Source organism: Tiliqua scincoides, chromosome 5 (genome assembly GCF_035046505.1).
Source record: "Tiliqua scincoides isolate rTilSci1 chromosome 5, rTilSci1.hap2, whole genome shotgun sequence".
Lineage (NCBI taxonomy): Eukaryota > Metazoa > Chordata > Lepidosauria > Squamata > Scincidae > Tiliqua > Tiliqua scincoides.
Window position 1 is genome coordinate 27,503,298 of NC_089825.1, and position 14,254 is coordinate 27,517,551.

The window sequence follows — 14,254 nt, forward strand, 5'->3', positions numbered from 1 at the left end:
TCTTCTTAACTGGTGGGAAATACCTGATTGCAAACAGAATGCAAACAGTAACAGCTGCTTTTCAAGGGCCAATCAGCATCTGTTCTGACAAGTTTTTACAAAGGTCACAACTGTCCAGATCAGCTTCTGAAGGTTGTAATTTCTGGAGACAATCACAAAAAGACAACACCAGTTTTGTAGGTCATACCATGATGACTGACACACACAATTTAAAAGGGCCTCAGTAAAGCCCTTTCTACAAAAATCCACAACAAAGAAAAATATTTTGAACTATAATCAGCTGATGATACACAAGAAAATTCAGTTTTAATTCACAAGGCCAGAAGAGCAGAAGTGGGCATGTGGCTGCTGCTGCTGCTGCTGCAACCCATATTCACCAAGCCAAGGAATGAACATAGGACACTTCTTAACACAATGTCAAATTTGGGTGGAAACCAGCCTGCAATAGTAGCTCTTTGGCTTGTGGAGCCACTTACCATGAAGCACTATATAGGAGCTCAGGGACACAGCTGCAGGACGACAGCTGCTGCTGAAGTTTTGGTATACACAGTACACTTTTCATTCTAGTATGAGCTGAAATACAATGATGCTAATTTTCTGCAATGATTTTCTGTGCTTAAGAGATGTTACAGAGACTTAGCAGTGTGTTTGGTTTTCCATATTACTGTACCTAGCTGCCTAAGCTGCATGGGCAGGTAGAACTGGGCTCCACATTGGGAAGCCTGATAGACCTGGGCTCCAAAGACTTTTATGGGTGTCACCACCCTCTCCTTGCCCTGTTTTGCCCCCTCTCAGCCCCCATTCTGTCCACCCATGTCACCATCACCTCTGCTCTGCTTTTCCTCCTCCCCTCTCTTCCCCTCTCCCTTTGGGAAGGAACCCAAAAGAAACCTTGGACTCCTTGATAAAATTCCTCTCAGAGGCCCAGGAGGGGGAATAGGATTGGACTGCTGGTCCCTGTTCAGTAAATGTCTTTCTCTAGACAAGTAAATGTCTTTCCCTTTCAGTAAATGGCTTTCTCTAGAGCAGAGGCATCAAACAAAAGGAAGTTTTTTATCTGGGAGAAGACACAAGACAAGAACCACCCACGCAGGGTGACGAGATGTCCTCTCTTTCAAAGTCATGTCCTCATTTTTAGCCTCATGTCCTGGAAAGAAAATTAAATGTCCTCCTTTTCCCTGTGAGCAGGCCCCGCAAGCAGCACAGGGATACGCAGTAGGTGGGAGGCAGGTGAGGCAGAGCCTCCCGACTGGAGTCCTTTGAAAAGTGCCGTGTGAGGCATCCAAGCACTCACAGCCCACATACTCCACTACAACCAATGCGCCCCACTCCAACACTCTGCACATGGGTTGTGGCTGTTCATGTGCCTCACACGGCTGTGGCGCTTTTCAAAGGACTGCAGTGGGGAGGCGCTGCCTCACCCGCTTCCCCAGCCACCGCATGTTTCTGAGGCAGCACATAGCCTTCTTGTAATTAATCAATTATATAAATTATATGTAATATAGTATTAAATGTAATAATAATAAGTAATTTAGTGTTTTACTTAACCACATGTAATCGATACACAGGTGTTTTTAGCTTTCATTTTGTCATGTCCTGCATCTTTCTTGGATGTCCTATATTTTGGGGTGCCTTGTCCTCTTTGGCGACTGTGACATCTGGTCACCCTGACCTCACCCCAGTCTTTCAGTCTTTTGCACCTGGCTCAACAAGGAACATGGGATAGGTGAATTCATGTGTCTGTTCTGAAGTCTGACTGGACAGCTCCGTAGGATAAAAGACACAAGACAAGGACCTGACTGCAATTTCCTTTGGGTGAACGACTTCAACATCCACCCACAGGAGGGGTGCTTTTTCCCTAATCAGTTAGTTAGGCAGGTGAAAGAGAAAGATAAAAATATTTCTTTACCCCTGTGTAATTAGTCTGTGGAACTCCGTGCCACAGGATGTGGTGATGGCATCTGGCCTGGATGCCTTCACTGTCTCTCTTGATGTTCTTTTTCCTCTCACACAATGCCAGAACCAGGGGACATCCACTAAAATTGAGTGTTGGGAGAGTCAGGACAAACCATAGGAAATATTTCTTTACCCGTGCGTGTCATTAGCATGTGGAACACCTTGCCACAGGATGTGGTGATGGCACCTGGCCTGAATGCCTTTAAAAGAAGACTGGATAGATTTCTGGAGGAAAAGTACATCACAGGTTATAAGCCATGACGGGTATGTGCAACCTCCTGGTTTCAAAAGTAGGCTACCACACAATGCCAGATGCAAGGGAGGGTACAAGGATGCAGGTCTCTTAAGAACATCAGAAGAGCCCTGATGGATAAGGCCAAAAGCCCATCTAGTCCAGTTTACTGTAACTCACAATGGCCCACCAGATGCCACAGGGAGCACACAAGACGAGAGACCTGCATCCTGATGCCACTCCCTTGCAGCAGGCATTCTGAGATAACCCACTTCTAAAATCAGGAGGTGGCACATACCCATCACATCGTATAACTCGTGATGGACTTTCCCTCCAGGAATGTGTCCAATCCCCTTTTAAGGGCATCCAGGCCCGATGCCATCACAAGATCCAGTGGCTGGAAGTTCCACAGGCTAATTGTGTGCTTCCCTGAGTGAGAATTGGGTGGGCATCATTGTGAGATGCAGGAAGCTGGACTAGATGGACCTTTGGCCTGATCCAGCAGGGCTTATGTTCTTACAGGTAAACAACTTCACTATCCACCCACAGGAGTGGTGCCTTTTGTTTATTCAGTTGGATAGGCAAGGGAAAGAGGAAGAAGCTGCTGTTAACATTGAGTTGTATAAAGGGGTGTGGCTATGTGTATAGAACTAGTTTTGTGTGTGTGACAGGTCTTCACAAAGTATCTCTTTTCTTCCTTAGATTGGGCTGGTGACAAAAGCTGCTGTTAACCTTGAGTTATTAAAGGGATGTGTGTTGTGTTGTATGTGTGTAGAACATGTGTGTGCATGTAACAGGTCTTCACAAAGTATCTCTTTTCCTCCTTAGGCTAGGCAGGTGAAAGAGGAAGAAGCTATTGTTAACACTGAATTGTATAAGGGGGTGGGTTGTGTTGTGTGTAGAATGTGTGTGTGTGTAACAGATCTTCACAAAGTACCTCTTTTCCTCCTTAGGTTAGGCAGGTGAAAGGAAGAAGCTCCTGTTAACACTGAGTTGTGTAAATGGGGGTGTGTGTAACAGGTCTTCACAAAGTATGTCTTTTCCTCCTTAGAGTAGGCAGGTGAAGGAGGAAGAGCTGCTGTTAACACTGAATTGTATGAAGGGGTGTGTTGTGTTTAGAATAGGTGTGTGTTTGTGTAACAGGTCTTCACGAAGTATCTCTTTTCCTCCTTAGGTTAGGCAGGTGAAAGGAAGAAGCTGCTAACACTGTTGTGTAAAGGGTGTGTGTGTGTAACAGGTTTTCACAAAGCTTCTCTTTTCTTCCTTAGAGTAGGCAGGTGAAAGAGGAAGAAGCTGCTGTTAACACTGAGTTGTGTAGAAGTGTGTGTGTGTGTAACAGGTCTTCACAAAGTATCTCTTTTCGTCCTTAGGGCAGGCAGGTGAAGGAGGAAGAAGCTGCTGCTATTCTAGAAAGGGGTGTGTGTTGTGTGTGTAGCAGGTCTTCAGAAAGTGCCTCTTTCCTCCCTGGGCGGGCAGGTGAAGGAGGAGGCGGCTGTTCCCAGGGCGTGTTGTGTGTGGAAGGGCCAAAGTCCCTCGGGCCCCGCGCTGCAAGTCCCTCCGGCGCTCGTGGGGAGGACGCGGGTGGGAGCCGCGCTGCCCCCATGTCTGCGGCCGAGGAGGGGCGAGTCTCCGGGGGGCCGCCGGGGGCGGTAGCGGACCAGGCGCCGCGGCGGCAGCAGCAGCAGGAGGAGGCGGAGGGCCGTTGGGGGCAGCCGCTGCTGCCGCCTCAAGAGGCAGAGGACGCGGCGCGCGCTCCTCCTGTTGCGGTGGCGAAGCGGCGGCACCCCGAGGAGGAGGAGGAGGAGGAGGAGGGCGGCGGCGGCGGCGAGGCGGCCGCGCCGCCGGGCTTCTTCCCCGCCGGCTGGTGGCGCGCCTCGCTCTCGCCCTCGCCGGGGCCCCCGTGCTGCGGCTGCCCGTGCGCGCTCGCCCGCTCCCTCGCGCGCTGTTGTCATGGAGGAGCAAAGATGGCGGCCCTGGCCTACACCCTGGGCAAGCGCGAGATCAACCACTACTTCAGCGTGAGGAGCGCCAAGGCGCTCGCCCTGGGCGCCGTCCTGCTGCTCGCCGCCTGCCACGCCGCCTCCCGCCGGTACCAAGGTGAGCGGGGCCCTCGTCGCGCGGCCGGCCGCCGGGAGGAGAGCTGCCCGCGGCACCTGCTCCGCCACCCTCTGCCTCCCCGAGGAGGAGGCGGTGGAGCCCGCGGGCAGGTGGCTCGTCCCGCCACCCGCCCCACTGACAGCCAGCTGCAGGCAGCGGGGAGCTCCCCTCTACTCGGCAGTAAGCCCCATTGTAGGCAATGGGGTTGCTCCCAGGAAAGTAGGATTGCATCCTCAGAGCCGCTATGCATGTCTACTCAGAGGTAAGTCCCATTATAGGCAATGGGGGTTGCTCCCAGGAAAGCGAGGATAGGTGTCCAGAGCTGCGATCTTATGCACACTTACCTGGGAATAAGCTCCTTTGGGCATAGTGGGACTTACTTCTGAGTAGACACGTATAGGGTTGTACTGTGAGGCTGCAATCCTGTCCACACTTACCTGGGAGTAATGCCCATTGACTTTAATGGAGTAAGCCCCATTGACTGTAAGGAGACTTGGATCTAAGTAGATGTGCCTAGGATTGGGCTCTCTGGCTGCATACCCTAGCCACACTTTCCTGAGAGTAAGCCCTATCAAGCACAGTAGGACTTACTTCTGGGTGCATAGGATTGTGCTGTGAGGCTGCAATCTTATCCACACTTACCTGGGAGTAAGCCCCATTAACTAATGAAACATAGATCTGAGCAGATATGCATAGGATTGAGCTCTCGGGCTGCATATCCTAGCTGTACTTTCCTGAGAGTAAGCCCTATCAAACACAATAGGACTTACTTCTGGGTTGACATGCATAGGATTGTGCCCTGGGGCCCAAACTTTCCTGTGCTACAGCACTGCAGTCCCAAAGAAAGAGAGCAAACATTCCCTCACCTGGAGGAGCCTCTGTGATTGCCCCCCCACCACAGGATGCAGAGCTTGCATGTCCCATTGGCACAGCTGCATCAGAGCTGGAAAGCTGGATAGGATTTGGCCCTGAGGGCGGCTCTTCCATGAAAATTCCTGCCTGGAGGTCTGCACAAGCTAATTAGGGCTGCGCAATGTAAACAAGGGAGGTATGTGTGAACTGGCAGGTCTGGGGAAAGCAATTGCTTGCTCAGGCACAGGCAGAGGAGGTAGATCAGCAAATTTTGACTGCTCTGCTAAGACACATTGGTGTGCCAATGTGGCCAGCAGGTGTACTGCGAGAGTTTGGGGGAGAAGGTCATTTATTAGTAGATCCACTGGGGGATATGAGCCCTCCCCCATTGGCAGTACAGTCTGCTTGTCAATTCTCAAAAACCAGTCCTGCCTTGACAGTTTTAGTGCCTTGTCAGTGTGCTATAAGATGAAAAAGGTTGAAAATCACTGAGGTAGATCATGGGGGTAGGAAAAGGTGATGTTGTTTGTGGTGTGTGTGTTTATGAGCCAAACAGGCTAAATACTTGGGGGTTGTCAGAGCTCCTCACTGCTCCAAAACCCTCACTTTTAATGCCTCCTTGTCTGAACGGTTTGGTCCTTTAGCTAGCCATGTGTTATACAGCTGCTTTCCAGAAGCATTCTGGCAATCAGGATCAGAGGTAGCAGGGTGCTCTGCACAGTGGTCAAGAAAGCAGGTGTCCCTGTCTGAACCCCAACAGACTCCCACCTCCCTTAGGGCAAGGTGGCTTCTGTGGTGACATTGAACCTGTTCTTTGGGGGCCCCCAAACTGGAGTGGCAGGCAGATCTGTCAGTGCTGCAGGCAGCATCTGGCGGTCTGGGAGGGCAGCACAGCAGAGCATGGAACTGTCCTCCCCTGGGACTGTTTGGCCTTAAATTGGCCTCCTGGAAGTAGTTGTGTGACTGCCAACTAATTTCTGGGTGCCATGCTTTGTGTGCCGCACCACAAGTGTCTGGCTTGCTGCGGCTGCAGTTGCTGCAGCTGCCTGGTGAGTGGGAGCCTCTGAGCGTTCTACTTTGGACCCCACCAGTCCTGGAGCTGGCCCTTCCTCAACATTCTAGTCGAATTCCCCCCCCCCCATTTGCTACATGTGTATCTTGCTCCTTCTTCCAGTGAGATAAATTGTTAGGGTAGTAGCTTGGCCCATACCACAACATGAGCTTCTAATACCAGTGTGAAATTTCAAGGAGAACTGAATTCACCCAAATCCAACTCTAGCTGTTACATCACACTATCATAAAACGATGTACTGCACTGTGGAAGTATGATCAACTAGCTTAGATCAACGGGCTTAGCTTTCCAGGAACTTTCTGGAGCTTTTGTTGACTGCAAGTTGGGAGTATGGAAAATATGAAGGAACACCATTTAACTTTCCCATGTGTGCAGTTCCAGATGCCCCAAGTCGGTTGCATGTACAGAAGGGCGTTGCTGCAGGTTATGCATCTGATTTTTAATTTTTTTTTTAAATTTGGCAGTTTAATTTTAGATGTAATTTTTTCTTTTAAAACAACTTAATAATCGATACTTAATGCAAATATATCTCTCAAAACAGAATTTATGTTCTCTTATGAAAGGTTGCTTTATAAAGAAGAATTTGTGAGGAAAATTTTATCAATCATCAATATAGCAGTGTAATTTATATACATATTTTGGCTTGATAGTAGAGACTAGCACAAGGTGTTATCTGGTGACCTTTGCCCAGTAACTACAGGTTGAGCCTACTTATCCGTGGATTTTGCATCCATGGATTTGGCACAACGAAGGTCCTCCCGACCCCCCGACCCCCCCCAATTGAGCTACATTTGGCCCAGCCTGAAGCCTCTGGATGCAACTGGAGCTGTGCTCCGAATGCCTCCAGAGAAGGGCCTGTGGAGGCTGCATGCAATCTTCATGGGCCTCAGAATGGCCTCCAGAGGTCCTAGGGTGGCACTTCCAGAGCACAGCTCCAGTCCCCTTTGGAGAAGTGGCCTCCCAAGGCTTTTGAAAGGCCTCTGGAGATCTTAGAAAGGCACTTCCAGTTTTCTGGAAATGACCTTCTAGGACCTCCAGAGGTTACTCTGTGGCTGCATGCAGCCTGCACAGGCCTCAGAACAGCTCCAGATGCAACCAGAACAAGGCTCCGGTTGCATTCGGAGCTCAGTGGACCCCATGTGGTTTGGTTTCACACAGAATTCAGTATCCATGAGGGTTCCAGGAATGGAACCCTCGCAGATAGTGCGGGTCCATGTACCTGGCTCAGAGTCAATATGTCTGATTAGCTACCAATAAAAGAACATTGACTTTTTCCTTCCATTTTATATAGAACATTGATCTACCCAGAAACAACTTTTGGGTTGAGGCAGTTGAATTACATATTGTATAATGGAAAAGGGCAGACTATATGGAAAGCTGCACTGGAAAGAAAAAGCACCTTATAGTGTTGATTTCAACTAGCACCTGTCTACAAAATTTGTCATGGCTGTTAGTTTAAAAGAGACTTATGTATTATGAAAGAGTTCCTTCTCTGGGCGTAAAAAAAATGTGACAGCTGTAAACATCACAATGCTTGGGTGTAACATCCTGTTCTCAGAATAAAACATTAAGTCAATATGTTTTTATGGCTATATGAATCAATTAGTATGCCCTTTCATTTAGAAAGTGCTTAAATAAACAATCCACTATGATGCATGATTCCACGGGATTTGTAGGGGTCAGTGCCTTGTATGAACATACCTAAGAATTGAAATAAAGTTCTGTGCAGATGCATTGTAAAGTTACCGGTTTATCACTTTGAAGATATGTTTTCTTCATCTTGAGTCCTTGCAGCTCTATACAAGACATTGTTCACATCAACATTCAGTGGAACGCATTGTACTCCAATCAGTATGTGTTAAGTAATAATTTCAGTGTATCTGTGTGAGCAAGTTCTTGGGGTCTGGTATGAATCTGACATATACACCATGCCTGTCTTGTTCTTGTTGTTTGCCTAGAAAAGCCTGGGATAGACTGAACTGTAAGCCTGCAAATCTAAGCACACTTCCTTGAACTGCCCACTTGAAGCTGTGATGATCAAAGAGGAAGTCCTGAGGCCAGTGCTTCACTCCTATTCTGTACCTGTCCCTATGATGGAGTAAAAACTGGTAGACTATGCTGTCACTATGAAGATAAGCCAGTCAGAGGGAGACCATCCTGGAAATCTGCCTTCTCAGTTACTTGGCTAATTCCCGGAAAGTCTACATTGCAGTTTGTCATCTAGGACACTGGGCAATGCTTTGAGTTTAACCAGCCACAGGCAAGGAAAGGGATTTATAGTTAGAGTTTTATTAAAAATACAAAAGGGGCATTGAATAATAAAGAGGAAAGAATAAATTGATCAGGCTACAGAAATGACTTGGGCATTGGTAGTGCCCCTGTGCAGTTCTTAGCAAAATACAAACAGGTGATTGCAGACAAAGTTAAATTAACTAATTCTCTAATATGTCTGAAACTGTTTCCTAACTGATACTTACTCCAAAGTTATCTTGAGGAGCTCTGTGATCTCTAGCTCTCTGATTCCCAAGAGGAAAGCGAGAGCTTAGCCACATGCAGATGCGATGTCATATCTGAGGGAGCAAAGCCAGAACATACTCAAAAATCCTTGGACTTGACTTTAAGAAATCTTGAGTTTCTTGAGGTTCTGTGTGATTAGATTATGAGCACCTAGGGACCCCTGTCTGACCTCTAACTGGGTCAGGTAGGTTTGGATGCCCAGTCCTATGCCCAAGTGGTTTACAACAACAACAACAACAAGGTATTTATATAGCACCTTTCTGGTCCTCGGATTACTTCTCTGACTTTATTCAAGGCGGTTTACATAGGCAGGCGTTTCTAAATCCCTCAAGGGGATTTTTACAATCATAGAGGCTCTCTCTTTCAGGAACCAACAACATTTCGGAATGGATCTTCCTGGTTTGGTCTCACTTCTGGCCTCCGGTTGGGCTTGTCAGCTGCTTCAAGGTCTCGCCATTCTCAGCTGTTTAGGGAGCTGCTGGTGTCCTCGAACTGGCGACCTTCTGATATTATCTTCGGGCTAACGGAGGCTCTACCCTCTAGACCAGACCTCCTGCCCTACCTGTCTACCTAGGGCTGTCGTCTTCTCCTGGGTCCAGCCAACACAATGCAACTTATCTGTTTGGCTGTGCAGTCTTTCTGTAACATTGATTTCTGTGTCTCAGAGAAGCCTGTTTCTGGTTGGACTGTACACTGAAGCTCTACTTAAAGGGGAATAGATGGGGGGGAAGAGGTATTCATCACAAAAACCAGTGAAATTTATTTCAAAGTAAGCATATTTGAGGAGGTAGCTGTGCATACTTCATGCTGGCCCTGTACTGGTCTCTATGTATTGTGTGGGCAGGGATTGGAATAGGCTGAAGTACTTTCAACATATGATCTGCTCCGATCAGAAACCCTGAAACTACCTGTTCAAATTTCCCAGAACTGTTGGGAAGTGCCTTTCAATTCTCTCTCTCTCTCTCTCTCTCTCTCTCTCTCTCTCTCTCTGTGCATTATCCATTCAGTTGTGTCTGACTCTGGTGACTTTATAGGTGAGAGCTCTCCATGCTACCCTGTCAAGCACAGCTTCTTTCAGTTGTTGGACATTCATCTTTAAATCTGTTTTGATGGTATCAAGCCAGTATATTCTCTCTGCCTCTTGTTCCACTGACCATTCATAATATCATTGATTATCTAGTGAATTTGCATGCATGATGTGTCCAAAATAAATCAGGCATAGTTTTGCAATTTTTGCTTTGAATTTTGTATCTGGTTTTATATGATGGTTCACTCAGCCATTCTTATTGTCACTTGATAATATGATACTTGGTTATAAAAGTGCGGTGGGCTCCAAATTCAAGCTCTGTTATTGCCAGGAAAGCTATACAAATACAGGTGGGCTCTTTTTATCTGCGGATTTGAAACCTGCAGATTTGTCTTAGTGCGGATTCTAAATTGCATCCAGGAGGCTTTCTGAGACCTGAGGAGGCCATGCACAGCCTCTTTGGGCCTCTGAAAATCTCCCAAAGGTGTTGGAAAGGCACTTGCACTTTTCACGCACGGCCTCTCTGGGCCTCAGAACCCCTCTGGTTGTGACCAGAAGGCACTTCCAATTGTGTCTGGAAGTCCTCTAACAGCCTACCAGCAGATTCCATTATCCATGGGATTCAGTATCTATGGGGGTCCAGAAACGGATCCCTTGCTGATACTGAGGGCCAGTCTGTACTCAGTTCCATGTCTTCAGTTGGTAATTGTAGCTGTTGGTTTTTCAGCTTTCTGTACATGCATAGATTCTTGGAACAGAGACATATGAAACTGGCTCTTCCTGTTTTCAAAAAGTTTACGAGTTGAAAATACAGCACTGTATTATAAGTGAAATTAAAATTGTGACCACATAAGGTCACATTAAGTTCAGCTTGCCTATGCAAATGACAGGATTTATAATATTAATCTTGAATTACTTGCAGTTATGATGTACTGTCTTACATCAGACTTTAGAAAAATTTGATAGATTATGAATTTTAGAAGGCAGTATATTTGTTTCAAATCTTGCCACACACCTACTGATAACTAGAAGCAATGGGAGAAAAGACTTAGGCTTTTGAAGTGAGTAGAAGTATGGAAAGGAAAACTAACCAAAACATATCCTGTTGCATATTATGGGCGAAAAAAACTGCTGAAATGAAAAGAGCTTGCACCAGTGAACAGCCTTGAACATTGGAACTTTAAGGGTGAAGGCAAGTCCTTATCCTCAATTGCTTAAATGTGCAATAATAAATGTGCATTATATACTTTTCTGGCTCTCATGGGTTATAGTGGAACTCTAAATTCAGTATTATTACTTATTCTTCTTCTTAGGATTTATATCCCGCCTTACTAATGCATGAAACATTTTATCAAAATGTTTGAACTTGCCCGTTCCTGATCACTTTCACCATTTCAGGTGCTTGGCCTCGGTTCTTATAGACTTGATTTTGTTAATAAAAAAATTGTTAGGCTACAAAATTTCTTCTGTAAAAAGTGTAAAAAAGTGTTTAAAAAGGTGATTCTTGCACACTGCTATAGAAAAATAAGGTTTCCTTGAAAAACAAAACCTCAGAGACAAAAGTCAATGCATGTTTGTTGAACTGATTATTAGTTTCTCCTGAGTAAGGGCCTAATCCTACCATGCTGCAGCACTGCTCTTATGGCCATTGTGAAAATGCTGTAAAGCACTTTGCCACAGCCCAGCAGTAGTTGCTGCTGGCACTGAGGTCAGCATGGGTGGGAGCTGGCCTCTCATGATGGTAGGAGAGGGAGTGGCCACCAGATGGAGTAAATGTGGGGCCCTGCAGCAAGGAGTCATTTCGGAGCATGGGAAAGGTGGGGAGAATGACGGGGAAGGGTGAAATTGGATGGGGGTAGGGTGGCCCAGTGGTGGTTGGGAAATCTTTCATGCTAACATTGGATCTTCTGATCTGCTGTCTTTTTGTAGCAAAGCATAAGAACTTGCTCTTCATGTACTTCTGTAGTTTAATAATGTCTTTAAAACAGCTGTGCTTTTTAAGCTTCTCCTGCTGGTTTATATCAATCCTGTATATACATTTCATGTCAAACATTTAAAAGAAGATTTAAAGTTGAAAGTGTATTTTTGTAGAGGCTAGCAGTGTTTGGTAAACTTGGATATTTTTAGGATAATATATCTGCGCTGTAATGCATAAAGTGAAATAGTTCATGGTTAAATAACTATTCTGATGATGATACAAAATCTCTTTTAAGATTTTCTAAGAATAAAATAACAGGGTAGGGGTATTCTCACTGGCGGGCAGTCCAGTCCTGAGCTGCTGGAGTGCGGGGTTGCCATGGCACCACAATGGCTCCTGTGGCATCCAGCACACCCCATGAAGCTGCTGCCGCCTCCTCGGGAAAAGGGGACTTTTGTCCCCTTCCCGCGAGTAAGGGAAATAGCCTTGCAGTGGGGCTACTTGATTTTTCGGCAGCTCTGGAGCTGCTACGGAATCAAAGAGTGCAATGTCATGTCGCACAGTCCGACACAGAGCTCAGGGTCTGATGGAGCTGACCTCCACTGGTTCCATCCTCCTGCCGCCCCACTCCCTCCCCCAGAACGCTTCCTCTCCGCTTTCCCCATATGCTACCTACCTCTCTCCTGCCCAGCAGATCGGGCAACTGTGGAGTGGCAGAGCACTGGTTTTCGACTGGTGCTTGGCTAGCTCCGGCACTGGGCTGATGCTAAGCCTCTCAAACGTACCTTTCAGCACATTTTTAACTGTGCGCGCCGACAGTAGGCTGGTGCACAGAGCTCAGGACTGGGCTCTCAGTTGTTCAGGGACAGAGCCCACCCTGATCATTATGTCATCACACCTGCCCTCCAAAAGCTTAGTAAGGAAATGTCTCTGATGCAACATATTGACTCGGGGAGGCATCTACAACTTGAGCCAGGGTGGGGGAATTCTCCTTGGCTAAGACATTTCCTAGCTGATCCAATATCATAGGTGTTTATTCTTAAATGGAGTTGCTGAGATCACTGTTTAGGTGAAGGAAGATGTGTCCTAGACCAGTACTATATTACCTGTAGTTTCTAGATAATAGGTGTCAGTCTTAAAAATGTTTGGCACAAAATGCAATTAAAGTCAATAATGTGGAAACTACCTGTTATGTCAAATGCTTGTAGTGAACCAGCTCCATTTTGAAAATAAAGAAAAGCAACTTGGCCAAGGAACAGTTTTAAGTTAAAAACTGGCATGGGGAGAGGAAATGCTTAACTCTGTTCCTGGCTGCTGTGGCTCTACTTGAAATCATATTTTGAACCCTGTGATGGGGGAGGAGCTATTGAAGAGGGATGACTTACAGGATTGGAAATAACAGGGCTGAAGTCCTCCACCTCCACCACTTTTTCTTTTAAAATCCATACCTTTCAAGCTAGTTGGGGGGAAAAAAGAAGACCATAGTGGAGCTACATGTGCTTGACCTAATGTTTTGTCAGCTACCCAACTGCTCGTAATTGATTGCATTTAGGGTTACCGTTTTTCAGTTGTTGAAAGCAGGTTTTTTTTAAAAACAGTAAATACTTATGGTAAAATGAAGAGCTGATTGAACAATATTCTGTTAATATTTAACCCTTGATTTTGTAGTTTCCTTCCATTATGATAAATAGCTCACATTTTTGCAAAACTGCTATCAGTCTAATATTTCTTCATAATCTACTTTTCTAGTTACACATACACACACGCATGTGCACTACACAGGAAAGATTTATCTCCCTTAGTAAGTATTTGGGAAACACTACTCCTCTTTGGCACAGAGAATTCTGATGTATGAATTCAGTTTCCTAACTTCCAAACAGGTATTTAGAGCAACATGGAACCCTACAAATCATGGTACCAATTTAGAAACATTTGGATTATCTGTATGACTTTTCTGTGTCCCCAGAAACTGTTCATCCCTGTATGCCAATAAAGGTTTCCATCCATCCATCCCCAAATGAAAAATTTACCAGGAATTTATCAAACAAAGGGCACAATCCTAACCAACTTTCCAGCACCTAGGTAAAGACAAGGCAGCTCAGAGGTAAGGGAACAAACATTCCCTTACCTTGAGGAGAGTTCTGTGACTGCCCCTCAACTTACAAGATGCAGTTGTGCCAATGGGGCATGTGCTATATCAGAGCTGAAAAGTTGGTTAGGATTTGGGCCAAAATCTACTTAGCCTTGCAAATCTTTCATACTGCCTGTATATTGATTCCAGATAAAGAAAAAGTTTGTATTACTAGAACACCTAGATAGTGTGTCTTTTAAAAAAAATTAATAAAATGCCAACATTTCTTTAAAGTACATTCTGTATTGTACAAAAAAGGATACTTAAGTAACCAAACCAAGATAAATAGCTTTCAAACCAATACAAACAAACAGCAATTCTTTCTTCCATTGGAAGCCTTATTCCTTTCATTGAGGTCCATGCTGTGGCTGGATCTAGTGGATTAGATAAAAAGTGTCTCTCGAAAACTTGCAACTTGCTGAAATCAAGTGAAACGTGTGGATAGGAAGAAT

At 45.8% G+C, this 14,254-nt stretch overlaps 1 protein-coding gene across 1 annotated transcript in view; it reads left to right on the top strand.

Annotated features, from left to right (window-relative positions):
* The first annotated feature begins 4,137 nt into the window (after positions 1–4,137).
* The window catches only part of CASD1 (CAS1 domain containing 1), a 39,265-nt gene continuing 29,148 nt past the window's right edge, over positions 4,138–14,254 (top strand). The window contains exon 1 of the mRNA XM_066630986.1: positions 4,138–4,285. Coding sequence (XP_066487083.1) covers positions 4,153–4,285 — 133 coding nt within the window. The 5' untranslated portion in view covers positions 4,138–4,152. The remainder of the gene's footprint in view (positions 4,286–14,254) is intronic.